Source organism: Ranitomeya imitator, chromosome 1, assembly GCF_032444005.1.
Source record: "Ranitomeya imitator isolate aRanImi1 chromosome 1, aRanImi1.pri, whole genome shotgun sequence".
In the NCBI taxonomy this organism is placed as follows: Eukaryota; Metazoa; Chordata; class Amphibia; order Anura; family Dendrobatidae; genus Ranitomeya; species Ranitomeya imitator.
In genome coordinates, this window is record NC_091282.1 from 448,159,632 (window position 1) to 448,174,405 (window position 14,774).

General features: G+C 43.2%; 1 protein-coding gene across 1 annotated transcript in view; it reads left to right on the forward strand.

The window, feature by feature from the left end:
- The window catches only part of LOC138675793 (programmed cell death 1 ligand 2-like), a 166,430-nt gene that overhangs the window by 48,446 nt on the left and 103,210 nt on the right, over positions 1–14,774 (forward strand). The window contains exons 2-3 of the mRNA XM_069764328.1: positions 5,629–5,729; positions 8,069–8,431. Coding sequence (XP_069620429.1) covers positions 5,675–5,729; positions 8,069–8,431 — 418 coding nt within the window. The 5' untranslated portion in view covers positions 5,629–5,674. The remainder of the gene's footprint in view (positions 1–5,628; positions 5,730–8,068; positions 8,432–14,774) is intronic.

Consider the following 14,774-nt stretch of genomic DNA (forward strand, 5'->3'; position numbering starts at 1 on the left):
AGATATTGATAGGTCGCATAGAGACAGCAATGCTAGACCTGCTGAAGGTTGGATCTGTGTGATAGACAACTTATTATGAAGTTCAAAGACGGCCAACCACAGATCCTTTACGGGGGGGCAATCCCACCAGATATGCATGTAAGAGCCTATTTCCTTTAAACATCTCCAGCAAGTGTCAGGGGTCGTGGGGAACACCGCATGCACCATGGCGGGGCATCTATACCATCTTGCTAGAATCTTATAGCTCCTCTCCTGTGATACCGCGCATAATGACGATCTGGAAGAGAAGAGAAGAATTTTTCCCCTGTCTTCAGATGACAAGGGCCTTCCCAGATCGCCCTCCCATTTCGAGAAAAACAATGGCCAACCCTGCAGTGGAGCCCTCCCCTCTTGGAAAATTTTATATAGCAGCGAGACAGTATGATTCGGGGGGTTTGCTGATGTACAAAGCATCTCAAAGGGAGTTAGCGGCCTGTAGATATTGGTTTGTTTAGAGATTGAGTGGATATAACTTTTTAGTTGTTCATAGAAGAACCAATCGGTAGAGTGAGATTCTTCCTCCGGGAATAATTCCCGAAGGGACTTCATCCCAGTTTCTTTTAAGTAATCATGGATGATGGGTTTGGAGTCTTTTCTCTTATTTAGAAATGTCTCTCTATTCAGCCCTGCTGGAAAAGCAGAGTTGTTATAAATTGGAATTAAGGGGCCTGGGAGAGTTGTGATCTGAAGGTCTTTGTTCTGGTTTTTAATGAGAAGCAATATGTTTCGCGTGAGGAAAGGTATGTAGGTGCCCGATCCTAGCCCCCTGCCTCCTGTCCAAAGAACAACTTGGGGGTCACATCCGTTAAGATCGTTTTCCAGGTTTACCCACTTTTTGTTGTTTTTACTGTGATAAAGGTCTAGGATACAGGTTCCTATTGATGCATAACTATAAATCGCGAGATCCGGGAGACCCAATCCACCTGTCAGTTTAGATCTACTTAATGTTGTATATGAAATACGTGCCCGATTATGAGACCAAATAAAACGAGTAATTATTTGTTTAAGGCGGGAAAAGAAGGAAGCTGGTAGGTATAGGGGGATTGTTTGGAAAAAATATAAGAGGCGAGGTAAGAGGTCCATCTTAACTGCATTGATCCTACCCAGCCAGGACAATTGGAGCTTGTGCCATCTCTCCAAGTCTGAGTTTGTTTTTTGTAGGGTTGGTGTAAGGTTGGTTTCAAACAGTTTCTTCCCATCAATTTTAACCATCTTCCCTGTCCCTGCTGAAGAAAAGCAGGCCAAAACCATGATGCTGTCACCACCATATTTGACAGTGGGGATGGTGTGTTCAGGGTGATGAGCTGTATTGCCTTTACGCCAAGCATATCGTTTGGCACTGTTGCCAAAAAGTTCGATTTTGGTTTCATTTGACCAGAGCACCTTCTTCCACATGTTGGTGTGTCTCCTGTTATGATCCAGTGACCTTGGAGCTGCATGAGAACTTTCACTGGAGAAAGTGGCCACTATACTGACCGCAATCCTGAACTTAACACCGCACCTAGAAGTAGCCGTGGAGTGTACCTAACACACCTAGACACCTCGTCACAGCCGGAGGACTAAATACCCCTAAAATGGAAATTGGAATACTATCTTGCCTCAGAGAAAATCCCCAAAGGATAGACAGCCCCCCACAAATATTGGCGGTGAGTCGGAGAGGAAAAAACATACACAGACAGAAAAACAGGATTTAGCACAGGAGGCCACTCTAGCTAGATAGGACAGGATAGGACAGATGTTATGACCTGGTGGTTAGGAGCACCGGCACGACCTGATAGTTAAACTCACACAGGACAAGCTCTGGGATGTGGGAGCTCTGCTGACCGCAGGCCCTAATCCTATCACAACAACTAGAAATAGCAGTGGAGCGTTCCTGACACTCCCTAGATGCCTCTTCACAGCCTAAGAGCTAGCTAGCCCTAGAGATAGAAAATAAAGCCTACCTTGCCTCAGAGAAATTCCCCAAAGGAAAAGGCAGCCCCCCACATATATTGACTGTGAGTAAAGATGAAAGTCACAGATGCAGAAATGAAACAGGTTTCAGCAAAGGGAGGCCAGACTTACTAAACAGACAGAGGATAGGAAAGGTATATTTGCGGTCAGCACAAAAAACTACAAAAGACCACACAGAGTGTGCAAAAAGACCTCCGCACCGACTAACGGTGCGGAGATGCCACTCTGCATCCCAGAGCTTCCAGCTAGCAAGACAAAATCATGATAACCAGCTGGACAAGGAAACAATGAACAAATAATAACTATCAGGAACTTAGCTTCTGCTGGAGAAGACAGGTCACCAGAAAGATCCAAGAGCGAACTGAACCAATGCAGGAACATTGACAGCTGGCATGGAGTAACGATCTGAGTGGAGTTAAATAGAGCAGCCAACCAAAGGATAAACCACGTCACCTGTGTAAGGAACCTCAGAAGCAGCAGCTTCACTCACAGCCACCAGAGGGAGTCCATGGACAGAACTCGCCGAAGTACCATTCACGACCACAGGAGGGAGTTCGACAACAGAATTCACAACAGACAGAGTTCTGTGTGGTCAGTATTAAAACCCTTCAAAACATCCACAGCAGAATATACAAAAAACTTCCTACATCTAACTACAAGATGTAGGAGCGTAAATCTGCAACTCCAGTGAATCCTACAATCAGAGCAGGAATAAAACTGAAACAAGCACACAGCAGTGTGCCACAGATACAAAAACCAAACACTTATCTTTGCTGAATTTGGCAGCAAGCAGGAGAAGCCAGAAAGTGATCCAACACTTCACAAGGAACATTGACAACTGGCAAGGGCTAAAGGATCCAGCACACCTAAATATCCCAGTCAGAATTGTAATCATCCGATACACCTGGCCAGGACTGCGAGTCAGAGACAACTGCATTCCCACCTACAACCACTGGAGGGAACCCAAGAGCAGAATTCACAACAGTCTCCCAGGTGGCTTGTTGCAAACTTTAAATTACACTTTAAATGACACTGCGGATTCTGCCAGGAGCTGCGGATTTTGTGCAGAAAATTCGGCGCCTCTTTTCTTACGTGCGCACATAGCCTAAACGACACTTTTTATGGATATCTTTGAGAAATTGCTTTCTTCTTGCCACTCTTCCATAAAGGCCAGATTTGTGCAGTGTACGACTGATTGTTTTCCTATGGACAGACTGTCCCACCTCAGCTGTAGATCTCTGCGGTTCATCCAGAGTGATCATAGGCCTCTTGGCTGCATCTCTGATCAGTCTTCTCTTTGTTTGAGATGAAAGTTTAGGGGGACGGCCGGATAGATTTCCAGTGGTATGATACTCCTTCCATTTCAATATGATCGCTTGCACAGTGCTCCTTGGGATGTTTAAAGTTTTGGAAATCATTTTGTCTCCAAATCCGGCTTTAAACTTCTCCACAACAGTATCACGGACCTGCCTGTTGTGTTCCTTGCTCTTCATGATTACTCTTTGCTTCAAACAGAACCCTGAGACTATCACAGAGCAAATGCATTTATAAGGAGACTTGATTACACACAGGTGGATTATATTTATCATAATTAGGAATTTAGGACAACATTGGATCATTCAGAGATCCACAATGAACTTCTGGAGTGAGTTTGCTGCACTGAAAGTAAAGGGGCCGAATAATATTACACGCCCCACTTTTCAGTTTTGAATTTCCACAAACATTTAAAATAACCTATAAATTTCATTCAACTTCACAATTGTGTTCCACTTGTTGATTCTTCACCAAAAATTTACATTTGGTATCTTTGTTTGAAGCATGATGTGCCGGAAAAGGTTGAAAAGTTCCAGGGGGCTGAATACTTTCGCAAGGCACTGTAAATACCATTGTTAGGCCTTCTGAGCTCAGAATACGTCCCACAGGTTCGACGTTGCTTCAAAACTTTCAAACGGATTATTTATTAAAGCTGTTAGATGCTCCATATTTCATATGTGAAGTTACATTTTTTACATTCCCATTCCCATTTACATTCCCATTTCGAATACTTCCCTGAAGTTGGTGCTGTTGGCGAAGAGCAAGGAGAAAAATTTCATCAGGCTATCAAGAAGATGGAACAATGCTATCAAGGTAGATGGAATAAGATGGGAGACTACTGCTGAATGCTACACAAAGAAATTCTGCGGGCCTTTTATAGGAGTATGGGTATAAAGAGAAGCTTTGAAGAGAAAAGGATAAGGTGCAATAATTAATTTCGAATAAAGTTGCAGAATGAGTGTTCAATAAATTTTATATATAATATTGTGTACGTTTTTGGCTACAATTAAGATTTTTCTTGTTCTTCTCGCTTGTACGTAATTTCACAAGCGTTTTGTGAAAAATACTCACATGATGGTTGAAAATTATTATTTTAAATAAGGGCATAAGAAAACATAAGAATGAATCATTGGATTTGAAATTTTTTCACAAACCCAAGTTTTACATACCTGTATTATTTACGACTTTTTGAAAAGTGTGAGACAGCGCTCCCTGAGTGTGTTGGGGGGGACACTCCCTTGGCAATGGAATTAAAGCACACAGGCATGGTTTTCTCACATAAACAGTCTATTCCGGTTTATATAGACTCATAAACCGCATAACGTAAAGTTCCATTACATCACATTTTATACAACTTCAACTCAGTCACTAAACACGCCGCACTTCTCACTTCATCCAGTTACCATGGGTGACCGCACTTTTCATAAATATCCATGGAACATCATAAGATCTTAAACACTAACAGTCTGTCCCACCGGCAGATACTTGTCTGCCCATACTGACTCCTGTCAGTCTTTTCTCCTGGGGAAAGCTGCCTTACTGGGATCACCGTGCTTGTGACCAGGGCACTTCCAACAGTCCAGACCAGCAGAAGGAACGGTAGCTTCCCCAACGCAGTGCCGTCACAGACTGCACATACGACCCCTCCATATGCTTTCCAAGAAGTTCACTCCTTGGACCTTCCAACACACAGGCCTTCAGGTCCATGGCCTCACCTTGTGCTTTCCAGGAATCCGATCCTACTCTCAGGATCTTCCAACACAGACCATCCAGGACCTTACACACTGACCATTCAGGACCATACAGTCTGAACATGCGACCCAAACCATGGTCACATTATGTAGCTGTAACCACCCCATAGGTGGGAGGTATGTGTGGTTAGTCAGTCCCGCCCAGCTCTCCAAATAACCCTGTAAGCCCCCCTCATAACTAAACAAACACTTGTGGAACTATAAGTCCCAGAACAATAACATTTCGGGCTTACTGCGCAGAGGACAACCTCTGTCTCTGCGACACATACCGGCCATTCACAATGATGCCAGTCACTGTCTCACAAGTCATAATAATTTGGTGCAACTCCACTTCAGTAACCCCACTGAGTGAGTTTATGCACATCAAGCAAAAAGTTCCACTTCAAAAAGTTGCAAAAATGGTCACTGACACGAAAAAATGCCCATTTTTTACTTTGCACCTTATTCATGAACTGTATTCGCCATTTTGATAAATTTGGTGCAATAACTGTCAGCTAAAATCCGAATACAAAAAAAGAAAACTAAACTTTTATGTGTGTAAACTCTAGTATTTTCCTACTTATTTTAACAGATTGAAGCTGTATGTGTCTACTGAGGCTTGTTGGTCCAGATAAACCATGTTGTTTTTTAAGCTTTTCCTCCTGATTATTTTGGCTTTTCAATCAATTTTAGGTAAGTGAACCTTTAAACATTTAACCTCCTTGTTCCATCAAATTTCAACATGATAACTTTTTTTGCATTTAAAGGGAACCTGTCATGTCCCAAAATGCTACTAAAGAATCACTCCACGTATCAGTTATTATCCTCTTCATATATTACAGTCATCATATGATATAGCACTGTGTACTTACAATTGCTCATTTTGCCTTTCTACCTAGTAATTTTTTCTCTTCTCTCTGCTCTATGTAGAAACAAAAAGTCTCTTGCCCCTCCATTTATCATTCGCCTCTTCAATTACTGACCCAGCTGCTCCCTCCTCCCCCCCGCCAGGGACTTTTGCAGTGACTAATGACTCATGCAGGGAAAATTGACCTCCTGTTTTGACATGGAGCTCAGAAGGATTTAGCTCATCATTATTAATCATGTGATGTCATAAACCTAATGGTAAAGAGAAGAATTAGCTGGGTAAAAATTTAACATGAACAATTGTTAGTACATAGTGCTATATAATATGATGATTGAAATATATTAAAAGGATGAAAACTTTGATAGGGAGTGCTTCTTTAACCTGCAGATATGGCGTTAAACTGCAGATTAATAGAGTTTTAAAGCCATGCGGCCACCACACTGACAGCCCGACTGCCAAGAGGAAATAAACTTTATACCTCCCGGTAGCCTCTGGTTTTCAGTCATAGAGGTGTGGCCGGTGCACTTAGTACATTGGGAGTGGTGGCTGTAACCACGCCCTGACTCACAGCCTGTAAGAACCAGCTGTACGTTAGTGCCAGTGACATGGTTACAGTCACCACTCACTATATAGTGGGCGATGACTGAAGCCTTGCCTCTATGACTGCAGCCGCATGGCTTTAGAATGCTATTAACCCATATCGGCAGGTTAATTGTGTTTATCGGTAGGTTCCTTCCTACATGTGTATGTACAAAATGGTCAAATAGTCACAGTCTTAGTTTTTTTTTTTAGTTTTAGTAATTTTAAAGTGCAAACACATTTCATGTTTCCGGGCAGAGGTATGAGCACTTTCTTTGGTTTCTCTTTCTCATGATGATTTCAGTGGAATATTATCTGTGAATAATCTGTTCTTCCTCTTTATGACTAACCTATAGAAAAACATACACAGTGTTTTTTGTAGACTGTGGAAATATCACACATGCCTGATACATAAGGGTGTATGTGGGCTAAAGGCATAAGGGTTTTTCACAAAATCTTTATTATGATATCAGTAAGAAATACCATAAAAGTGTGATCTCCACCGCAGTGGTCGTCGGGTATTGTGGCTGTGAAGAAATGAGAAAATAGGCTGCTATAGAGAAGCCTCCATGTGTTTTCCATAACTGCATAACATTGCGTGTGCATTTCTAAATTGGTTTATCATAACTCCATCTATTTGTGCAAACATTCTGCTGCACAACTGTTTGTTCTAAAAATTTAAAGCGGTTGTCCACTACTTTTCTATTGATGCCCTGTCCTCATATACGTGTAGTGCGCAATGGCCGGCTTACAGACTGTTGGTCATGCCTATACAATTAGATCAGGCGGGCTACCCAGCACTCTATGACAGACACCCCTATTCCCCAAGCCAATACTACAGGGCCTGATTGCATCCTGCAAAAGATAAACAAATGCATGAGGTCATAATTGGTTTATTGGCCAAAATGCGCAAGCTCGCAACTCATGTCAAGAGTCTTCTTTTTCTTGTAAATTCCTACACTAAAAAGTAAAATCAAAAAGACAGAAAAAAAAATAATAGAACAGGACAGCCATACTTACCAACATCTGCAGGTTTCAGCAGACCACCAGGATGAAGGTGGAGGCAGCACAAGGGCAAAATACAATGGATGGTAGGTGGTTGCTCATCAGTACTTGACTTGGCACCTGTGCTGCCACCTTCTTTTCTCTTGTTGGTCTCCTGTACCCTGCAGTGCATTAGTAGTGTGACCAGTAGTGATGAGCGAACATGCTTAGAAAACGCCTTATCCGAGCATGCTCGGATATTATGTTCGAGTTCCTGCAACTGTATTATTTGCGGCTGTTAGATATCCTCAACACATGCAGGGATTGCCTGTTTGTTATGGAATCCCCACATGTTTTCAGGCTGCCTAACAGCCGCAAATCATGCAGCTGCGGGGATTCAAACATAATATACGAGCACGCCCAAGATACTCAGATAACACGTTAAGACCTTATCCGAGTACATTCGCTCATCACTACTGACCAGGTATTGGTAACTATGGCTGTATTTTTCTTTCATGTTTTTAATAAAATACTTTTCAAAACAATGTAACCACTGCTAAATACTATAGGGATAATGATATTTTTGTTTTATCCAATACAGCATTATTTGTAGTGACTGCTCCACAATCAACTTACACTGCAAGATATGGGGACACGGTACAAATGGTATGCAAATTTCCAGTTACGGAGCAGGATGACCTTAACAAACTCACAGTTTCCTGGCAACATGTACCACCACAGACCCATAAACCAAGTCAAGTAACAATGTTTAACAAAGGAAGAGAAGATGTTTTAAGCCAGGATAATATGTATAAAGGAAGAGCAAGTTTGATTATGCAAAAGCTAAAAAATGGGATGGCTATTCTGCAAATTGAAGAAGTGAAGCTCACTGACGCAGGAAAATATCTGTGTGTTTTGCATCTTGCTGGATCTGATTTCAAGGCCATCATGCTTAATGTCCAAGGTTAGTTTGTAAATCTGGCCACTGGCCACTGGCTTCGCACTGACGAGGGCCAACAGCCTGAAACACCGTGTCTGCGAATTGAGATATTGATTTGGCTTTTATCCTAAGTCATATTGCACGACTCGTTAAAGAGTTGATTGTGACTTGTAGGATCGCTACTTCCAACAGGTGGCGCTATAGAGTTTGAGTCCTCTTTTTCTCAGAAGAGGCAATTTGCATACAAATCTGGCCATACATTTTAGATTGCTGTTGACTGAACAACGTTTGTTTGTCTGCTCGCTAATCCTCAAAAATTTTGCAAAGTCTTGTAATTATACAAATATGATATCTTGATGTGTGACGTACATATACATCACACGCTGAGAGCAGGTGAATGGAGCAGGCCGAGGAACTGAGCATACACCATTCGTGGCAGAGGTGGGCTGTTTGCCTGTAGCAACAGAGACTGAAGCTTGTTCCAATTGCTGTGATTTAACCCTTCTTTAAATGCCACTGTCAGTCTTTGACAGAGGCTGTTTAGGTGACTGATATAGACATGTTATTCATTTGTCAATACAATATTCCCCACATGTAAGGGGGGAAAAAGGCATGAAAAGCAAATAAAATGTACAATATTTTATTATAACCGATAATTAAAAAATTGGCCTGCCACAGAATCCATGAAATACAGAGGAAATCTCAATAAAAACAAAACAGCAACAAGGCAAAAGTAAGGCACATCAAATAGCAAATGGAATGGTGAGCCTACAGTGATATTGCAATCCCCAAAATGTAATTCAAAATCTTAAAACATGTACAAAATTGCAGTAAGGTGCAAAATTGCTAAAGACATATGGTCAAATAGTGTAGTACTGCGCCCGTGCCGCCACCCCGACAGCGCCGTTTTGCCTACCAGGCTTCTTCCATATACACTGTGGAATTGTAGTATACAGAGAACGTAATCAGATTTTGAAAAACAAAGTAAAAAGTAAGCAAAAAAGTTTGTAACAATATGTTAAAAAGTAAAATTTACTCCTCTTTCCCGGCTTTACAAATAAAGACATTAAAAATAATAAAGGAAAAATAAACACATTTAATATCGCCATGGCTGTAAAAGTCTGATGTATTAAAGGGAATCTGTCACCCCAAAAATCATATAAAAGCTAAGGCCACCGGCATCAGGGGCTTATCTACAGCATTCTGTAATGCTGTAGATAAGCCCCCGATGTAACCTGAAAGGTTAAGGTACCTTCACACATAACGATATTGTTAACAATTTCACCGCACTTGGAATTTTTTTCCCGTTTTCTAGTGGGCATGCGCTAGCGATGCGTCCGACATTGAATTCAATGGCAGCGTTCACAGACTACATTAACCCCTTCATGACCCAGCCTATTTTGACCTTAAAGACCTTGCCGTTTTTTGCAATTCTGACCAGTGTCCCTTTATGAGGTAATAACTCAGGAACGCTTCAACGGATCCTAGCGGTTCTGAGACTGTTTTTTCGTGACATATTGGGCTTCATGTTAGTGGTAAATTTAGGTCAATAAATTCTGCGTTTATTTGTGATAAAAACGGAAATTTGGCGAAAATTTAGAAAATTTCGCAATTTTCACATTTTGAATTTTTATTCTGTTAAACCAGAGAGATATGTGACACAAAATAGTTAATAAATAACATTTCCCACATGTTTACTTTACATCAGCACAATTTTGGAAACAAAATTTTTTTTTGTTAGGAAGTTATAAGGGTTAAAATTTGACCAGCGATTTCTCATTTTTACAACGAAATTTACAAAACCATTTTTTTTAGAGACCACCTCACATTTGAAGTCAGTTTGAGGGGTCTATATGGCTGAAAATACCCAAAAGTGACACCATTCTAAAAACTGCACCCCTCAAGGTGCACAAAACCACATTCAAGAAGTTTATTAACCCTTCAGGTGCTTCACAGCAGCAGAAGCAACATGGAAGGAAAAAATGAACATTTAACTTTTTAGTCACAAAAATTATCTTTTAGCAACAATTTTTTTATTTTCCCAATGGTAAAAGGAGAAACTGAACCACGAAAGTTGTTGTCCAATTTGTCCTGAGTACGCTGATACCTCATATGTGGGGGTAAACCACTGTTTGGGCGCACGGCAGGGCTTGGAAGGGAAGGAGCGCCATTTGACTTTTTGAATCAAAAATTGGCTCCACCCTTTAGCGGACACCATGTCACGTTTGGAGAGCCCCCGTGTGCCTAAAAATTGGAGCTCCCCCACAAGTGACCCCATTTTGGAAACTAGACGCCCCAAGGAACTTATCTAGATGCATAGTGAGCACTTTGAACCCCCAGGTGCTTCACAAATTGATCCGTAAAAATGAAAAAGTACTTTTTTTTCACAAAAAAATTTTTTTAGCCTCAATTTTTTCATTTTCACATGGGCAACAGGATAAAATGGATCCTAAAATGTGTTGGGCAATTTCTCCTGAGTACACCAATACCTCACATGTGGGGGTAAACCACTGTTTGGGCACATGGTAAGGCTCGGAAGGGAAGGAGCGCCATTTGACTTTTTGAATGAAAAATTATTTCCATCGTTAGCGGACACCATGTCGCGTTTGGATAGCTCCTGCATGCCTAAACATTGGCGCTCCCCCACAAGTGACCCCATTTTGGAAACTAGACCCCCCAAGGAACTTATTTAGATGCCTAGTGAGCACTTTAAACCCTCAGGTGCTTCACAAATTGATCTGTAAAAATGAAAAAGTACTTTTTTTTTACAAAAAAATTCTTTTCGCCTCAATTTTTTCATTTTCACATGGGCAGTAGGATAAAATGGATCATAAAATTTGTTGGGCAATTTCTCCCGAGTACGTCGATACCTCATATGTGGGGGTAAACCACTGTTTGGGCACTCGGCAGGGCTCGGAAGGGAAGGCGCGCCATTTGACTTTTTGAATGGAAAATTAGCTCCAATTGTTAGCGGACACCATGTCGCGTTTGGAGAGCCCCTGTGTGCCTAAACATTGGAGCAACCCCACAAGTGACCCCATTTTGGAAACTAGACCCCCCAAGGAACTTATCTAGATACATATTGAGCACTTTAAACCCCCAGGTGCTTCACAGAAGTTTATAACGCAGAGCCATGAAAATAAAAAATAATTTTTCTTTCCTCAAAAATGATTTTTTAGCCTGGAATTTCCTATTTTGCCAAGGATAATAGGAGAAATTGGACCCCAAATATTGTTGTACAGTTTGTCCTGAGTACGCTGATACCCCATATGTGGGGGTAAACCACTGTTTGGGCGCACGGCAGGGCTCGGAAGGGATGGCACGCCATTTGGCTTTTTAAATGGAAAATTAGCTCCAATCATTAGCAGACACCATGTCACGTTTGGAGAGCCCCTGTGTGCCTAAACATTGGAGATCCCCCAGAAATGACACCATTTTGGAAACTAGACCCCCAAAGGAACTAATCTAGATGTGTGGTGAGGACTTTGAACCTCCAAGTGCTTCACAGAAGTTTATAACGCAGAGCCATGAAAATAAAAATAAAAAATTATTTTCTCAAAAATGATCTTTTAGCCTGCAATTTTTTATTTTCCCAAGGGTAACAGGAGAAATTTGACCACAAAAGTTGTTGTCCAGTTTCTCTGGAGTACGCTGATATCCCATATGTGGGGGTAAATCACTGTTTGGGCACATGCCGGGGCTCGGAAGTGAAGTAGTGACGTTTTGAAATGCAGACTTTGATGGAATGCTCTGTGGGCGTCACGTTGCGTTTGCAGAGCCCCTGATGTGGCTTAACAGTAGAAACCCCCCACAAGTGACCCCATTTTGGAAACTAGACCCCGAAACGAACTTATCTAGATGTGTGGTGAGCACTTTGAACCCCCAAGCGCTTCATAGAAGTTTATAATGCAGAGCCATGAAAATAATAAATACGTTTTCTTTCCTCAAAAATAATTATTTAGCCCAGAATTTTTTAATTTTCCCAAGGGTTACAGGAGAAATTGGATCCCAAAAGTTGTTGTCCAGTTTCTCCTGAGTACGCTGATACCCCATGAGTGGGGGTAAACCACTGTTTGGGCACACGTCGGGGCTCAGAAGGGAAGTAGTGACTTTTGAAATGCAGACTTTGATGGAATGGTCTGCGGGTGTCACGTTGCGTTTGCAGAGCCCCTGATGTGCCTAAACAGTAGAAACCCCCACAAGTGACCCCATTTTAGAAACTAGACCCCCCAAGGAACTTATCTAGATATGTGGTGAGCACTTTGAACCCCCAAGTGCTTCACAGACGTTTACAACGCAGAGCCGTGAAAATAAAAAATCATTTTTCTTTCCTCAAAAATTATGTTTTAGCAAGCATTTTTTTAGATTCACAAGGGTAACAGGAGAAATTGGACCCCAGTAATTGTTGCGCAGTTTGTCCTGAGTATGCTGGTACCCCATATGTGGGGGTAAACCACTGTTTGGGCGCATGTCGGGGCTCGGAAGTGAGGGAGCACCATTTGACTTTTTGAATACGAGATTGGCTGGAATCAATGGTGGCGCCATGTTGCGTTTGGAGACCCCTGATGTGCCTAAACAGTGGTAACCCCTCAATTCTACCTCCAACACTAACCCCCCCACACCCCTAACCCTAATCCCAACTGTAGCCACAACCCTAATCGCAACCCTAACCGCAACACACCCCTAACCACAACCCTAACCCCAACACACCCCTAACCCTAACCACAACCCTAATTCCAACCCTAACCCTAAGGCTATGTGCCCACGTTGCGGATTCGTGTGAGATATTTCCGCACCATTTTTGAAAAATCCGCGGGTAAAAGGCACTGCGTTTTACCTGCGGATTTTCCGCGGATTTCCAGTGTTTTTTGTGCGGATTTCACCTGCGGATTCCTATTGAGGAACAGGTGTAAAACGCTGCGGAATCCGCACAAAGAATTGACATGCTGCGGAAAATACAACGCAGCGTTTCCGCGCGTTATTTTCCGCACCATGGGCACAGCGGATTTGGTTTTTCATATGTTTACATGGTACTGTAAACCTGATGGAACACTGCTGCGAATCCGCAGCGGCCAATCCACTGCGGATCCGCAGCCAAATCCGCACCGTGTGCACATAGCCTAATTCTAAAGGTATGTGCACACGCTGCGGAAAACGCTGCGGATCCACAGCAGTTTCCCATGAGTTTACAGTTCAATGTAAACCTACGGGAAACAAAAATCGCTGTACACATGCTGCGGAAAAACTGCACGGAAACGCAGCGGTTTACATTCCGCAGCATGTCACTTCTTTGTGCGGATTCCACAGCGGTTTTACAACTGCTCCAATAGAAAATCGCAGTTGTAAAACCGCAGTGAAATGCGCAGAAAAAACGCGGTAAATCCGCCATAAATCCGCAGCGGTTTAGCACTGCGGATTTATCAAATCCGCAGCGGAAATATCCGCAGAGGACCAGAATACGTGTGCACATACCGAAACCCTAACCCTAGCCCTAACCCTAACCCTACCCCTAACCCTAACTCTAACCCTAACCCTAACCCTAGCCCTAACCCTACCACTAACCCTAACCCTACCCCTAACCCTACCCCTAACCCTAACCCTATTCTAACATTAGTGGAAAAAAAATATTTCTTTATTTTTTTATTGTCCCTACCTATGGGGGTGACAAAGGGGGGGGGGGTCATTTATTATTTTTTTTATTTTGATCACTGAGATATAATCTATCTCAGTGATCAAAATGCACTTTGGAACGAATCTGCCGGCCGGCAGATTCGGCGGGCGCACTGCGCATGCGCCCGCCGTTTTGGAAGATGGTGGCGCCCAGGGAGAAGACGGACGGGACCCCGGCTGGATCGGTAAGTATGATGGGGTGGGGGGGGACCACGGGGGGGGGGATCGGAGCACGGGGGGGAATTGGAGCGCGGGAGGGGTGGAACGGAGCACGGAGGGCGTGGAACGGAGCACGGGGGGGGCTGGAATGGAGCACGGGGGGGTGGAACGGAGCACCGGGGGGGGGTGGATCGGAGTGCAGGGGGGGTGATTGGAGCACGGGGGGGTGATTGGAGCACGGGGGAGCGGACAAGAGCACGGGGGGGAGCGGAGCCCTGTACTGAGGGAAACCGGAGCAGTGTACCGGCCAGATCGGGGGGCTGGGGGGGCGATCGGAGGGGTGGGGTGGGGGCACATTAGTATTTCCAGCCATGGCCGATGATATTGCAGCATCGGCCATGGCTGGATTGTAATATTTCACCCGTTATAATAGGTGAAATATTACAAATCGCTCTGATTGGCAGTTTCACTTTCAACAGCCAATCAGAGCGATCGTAGCCACGAGGGGGTGAAGCCACCCCCCCTGGGCTAAACTACC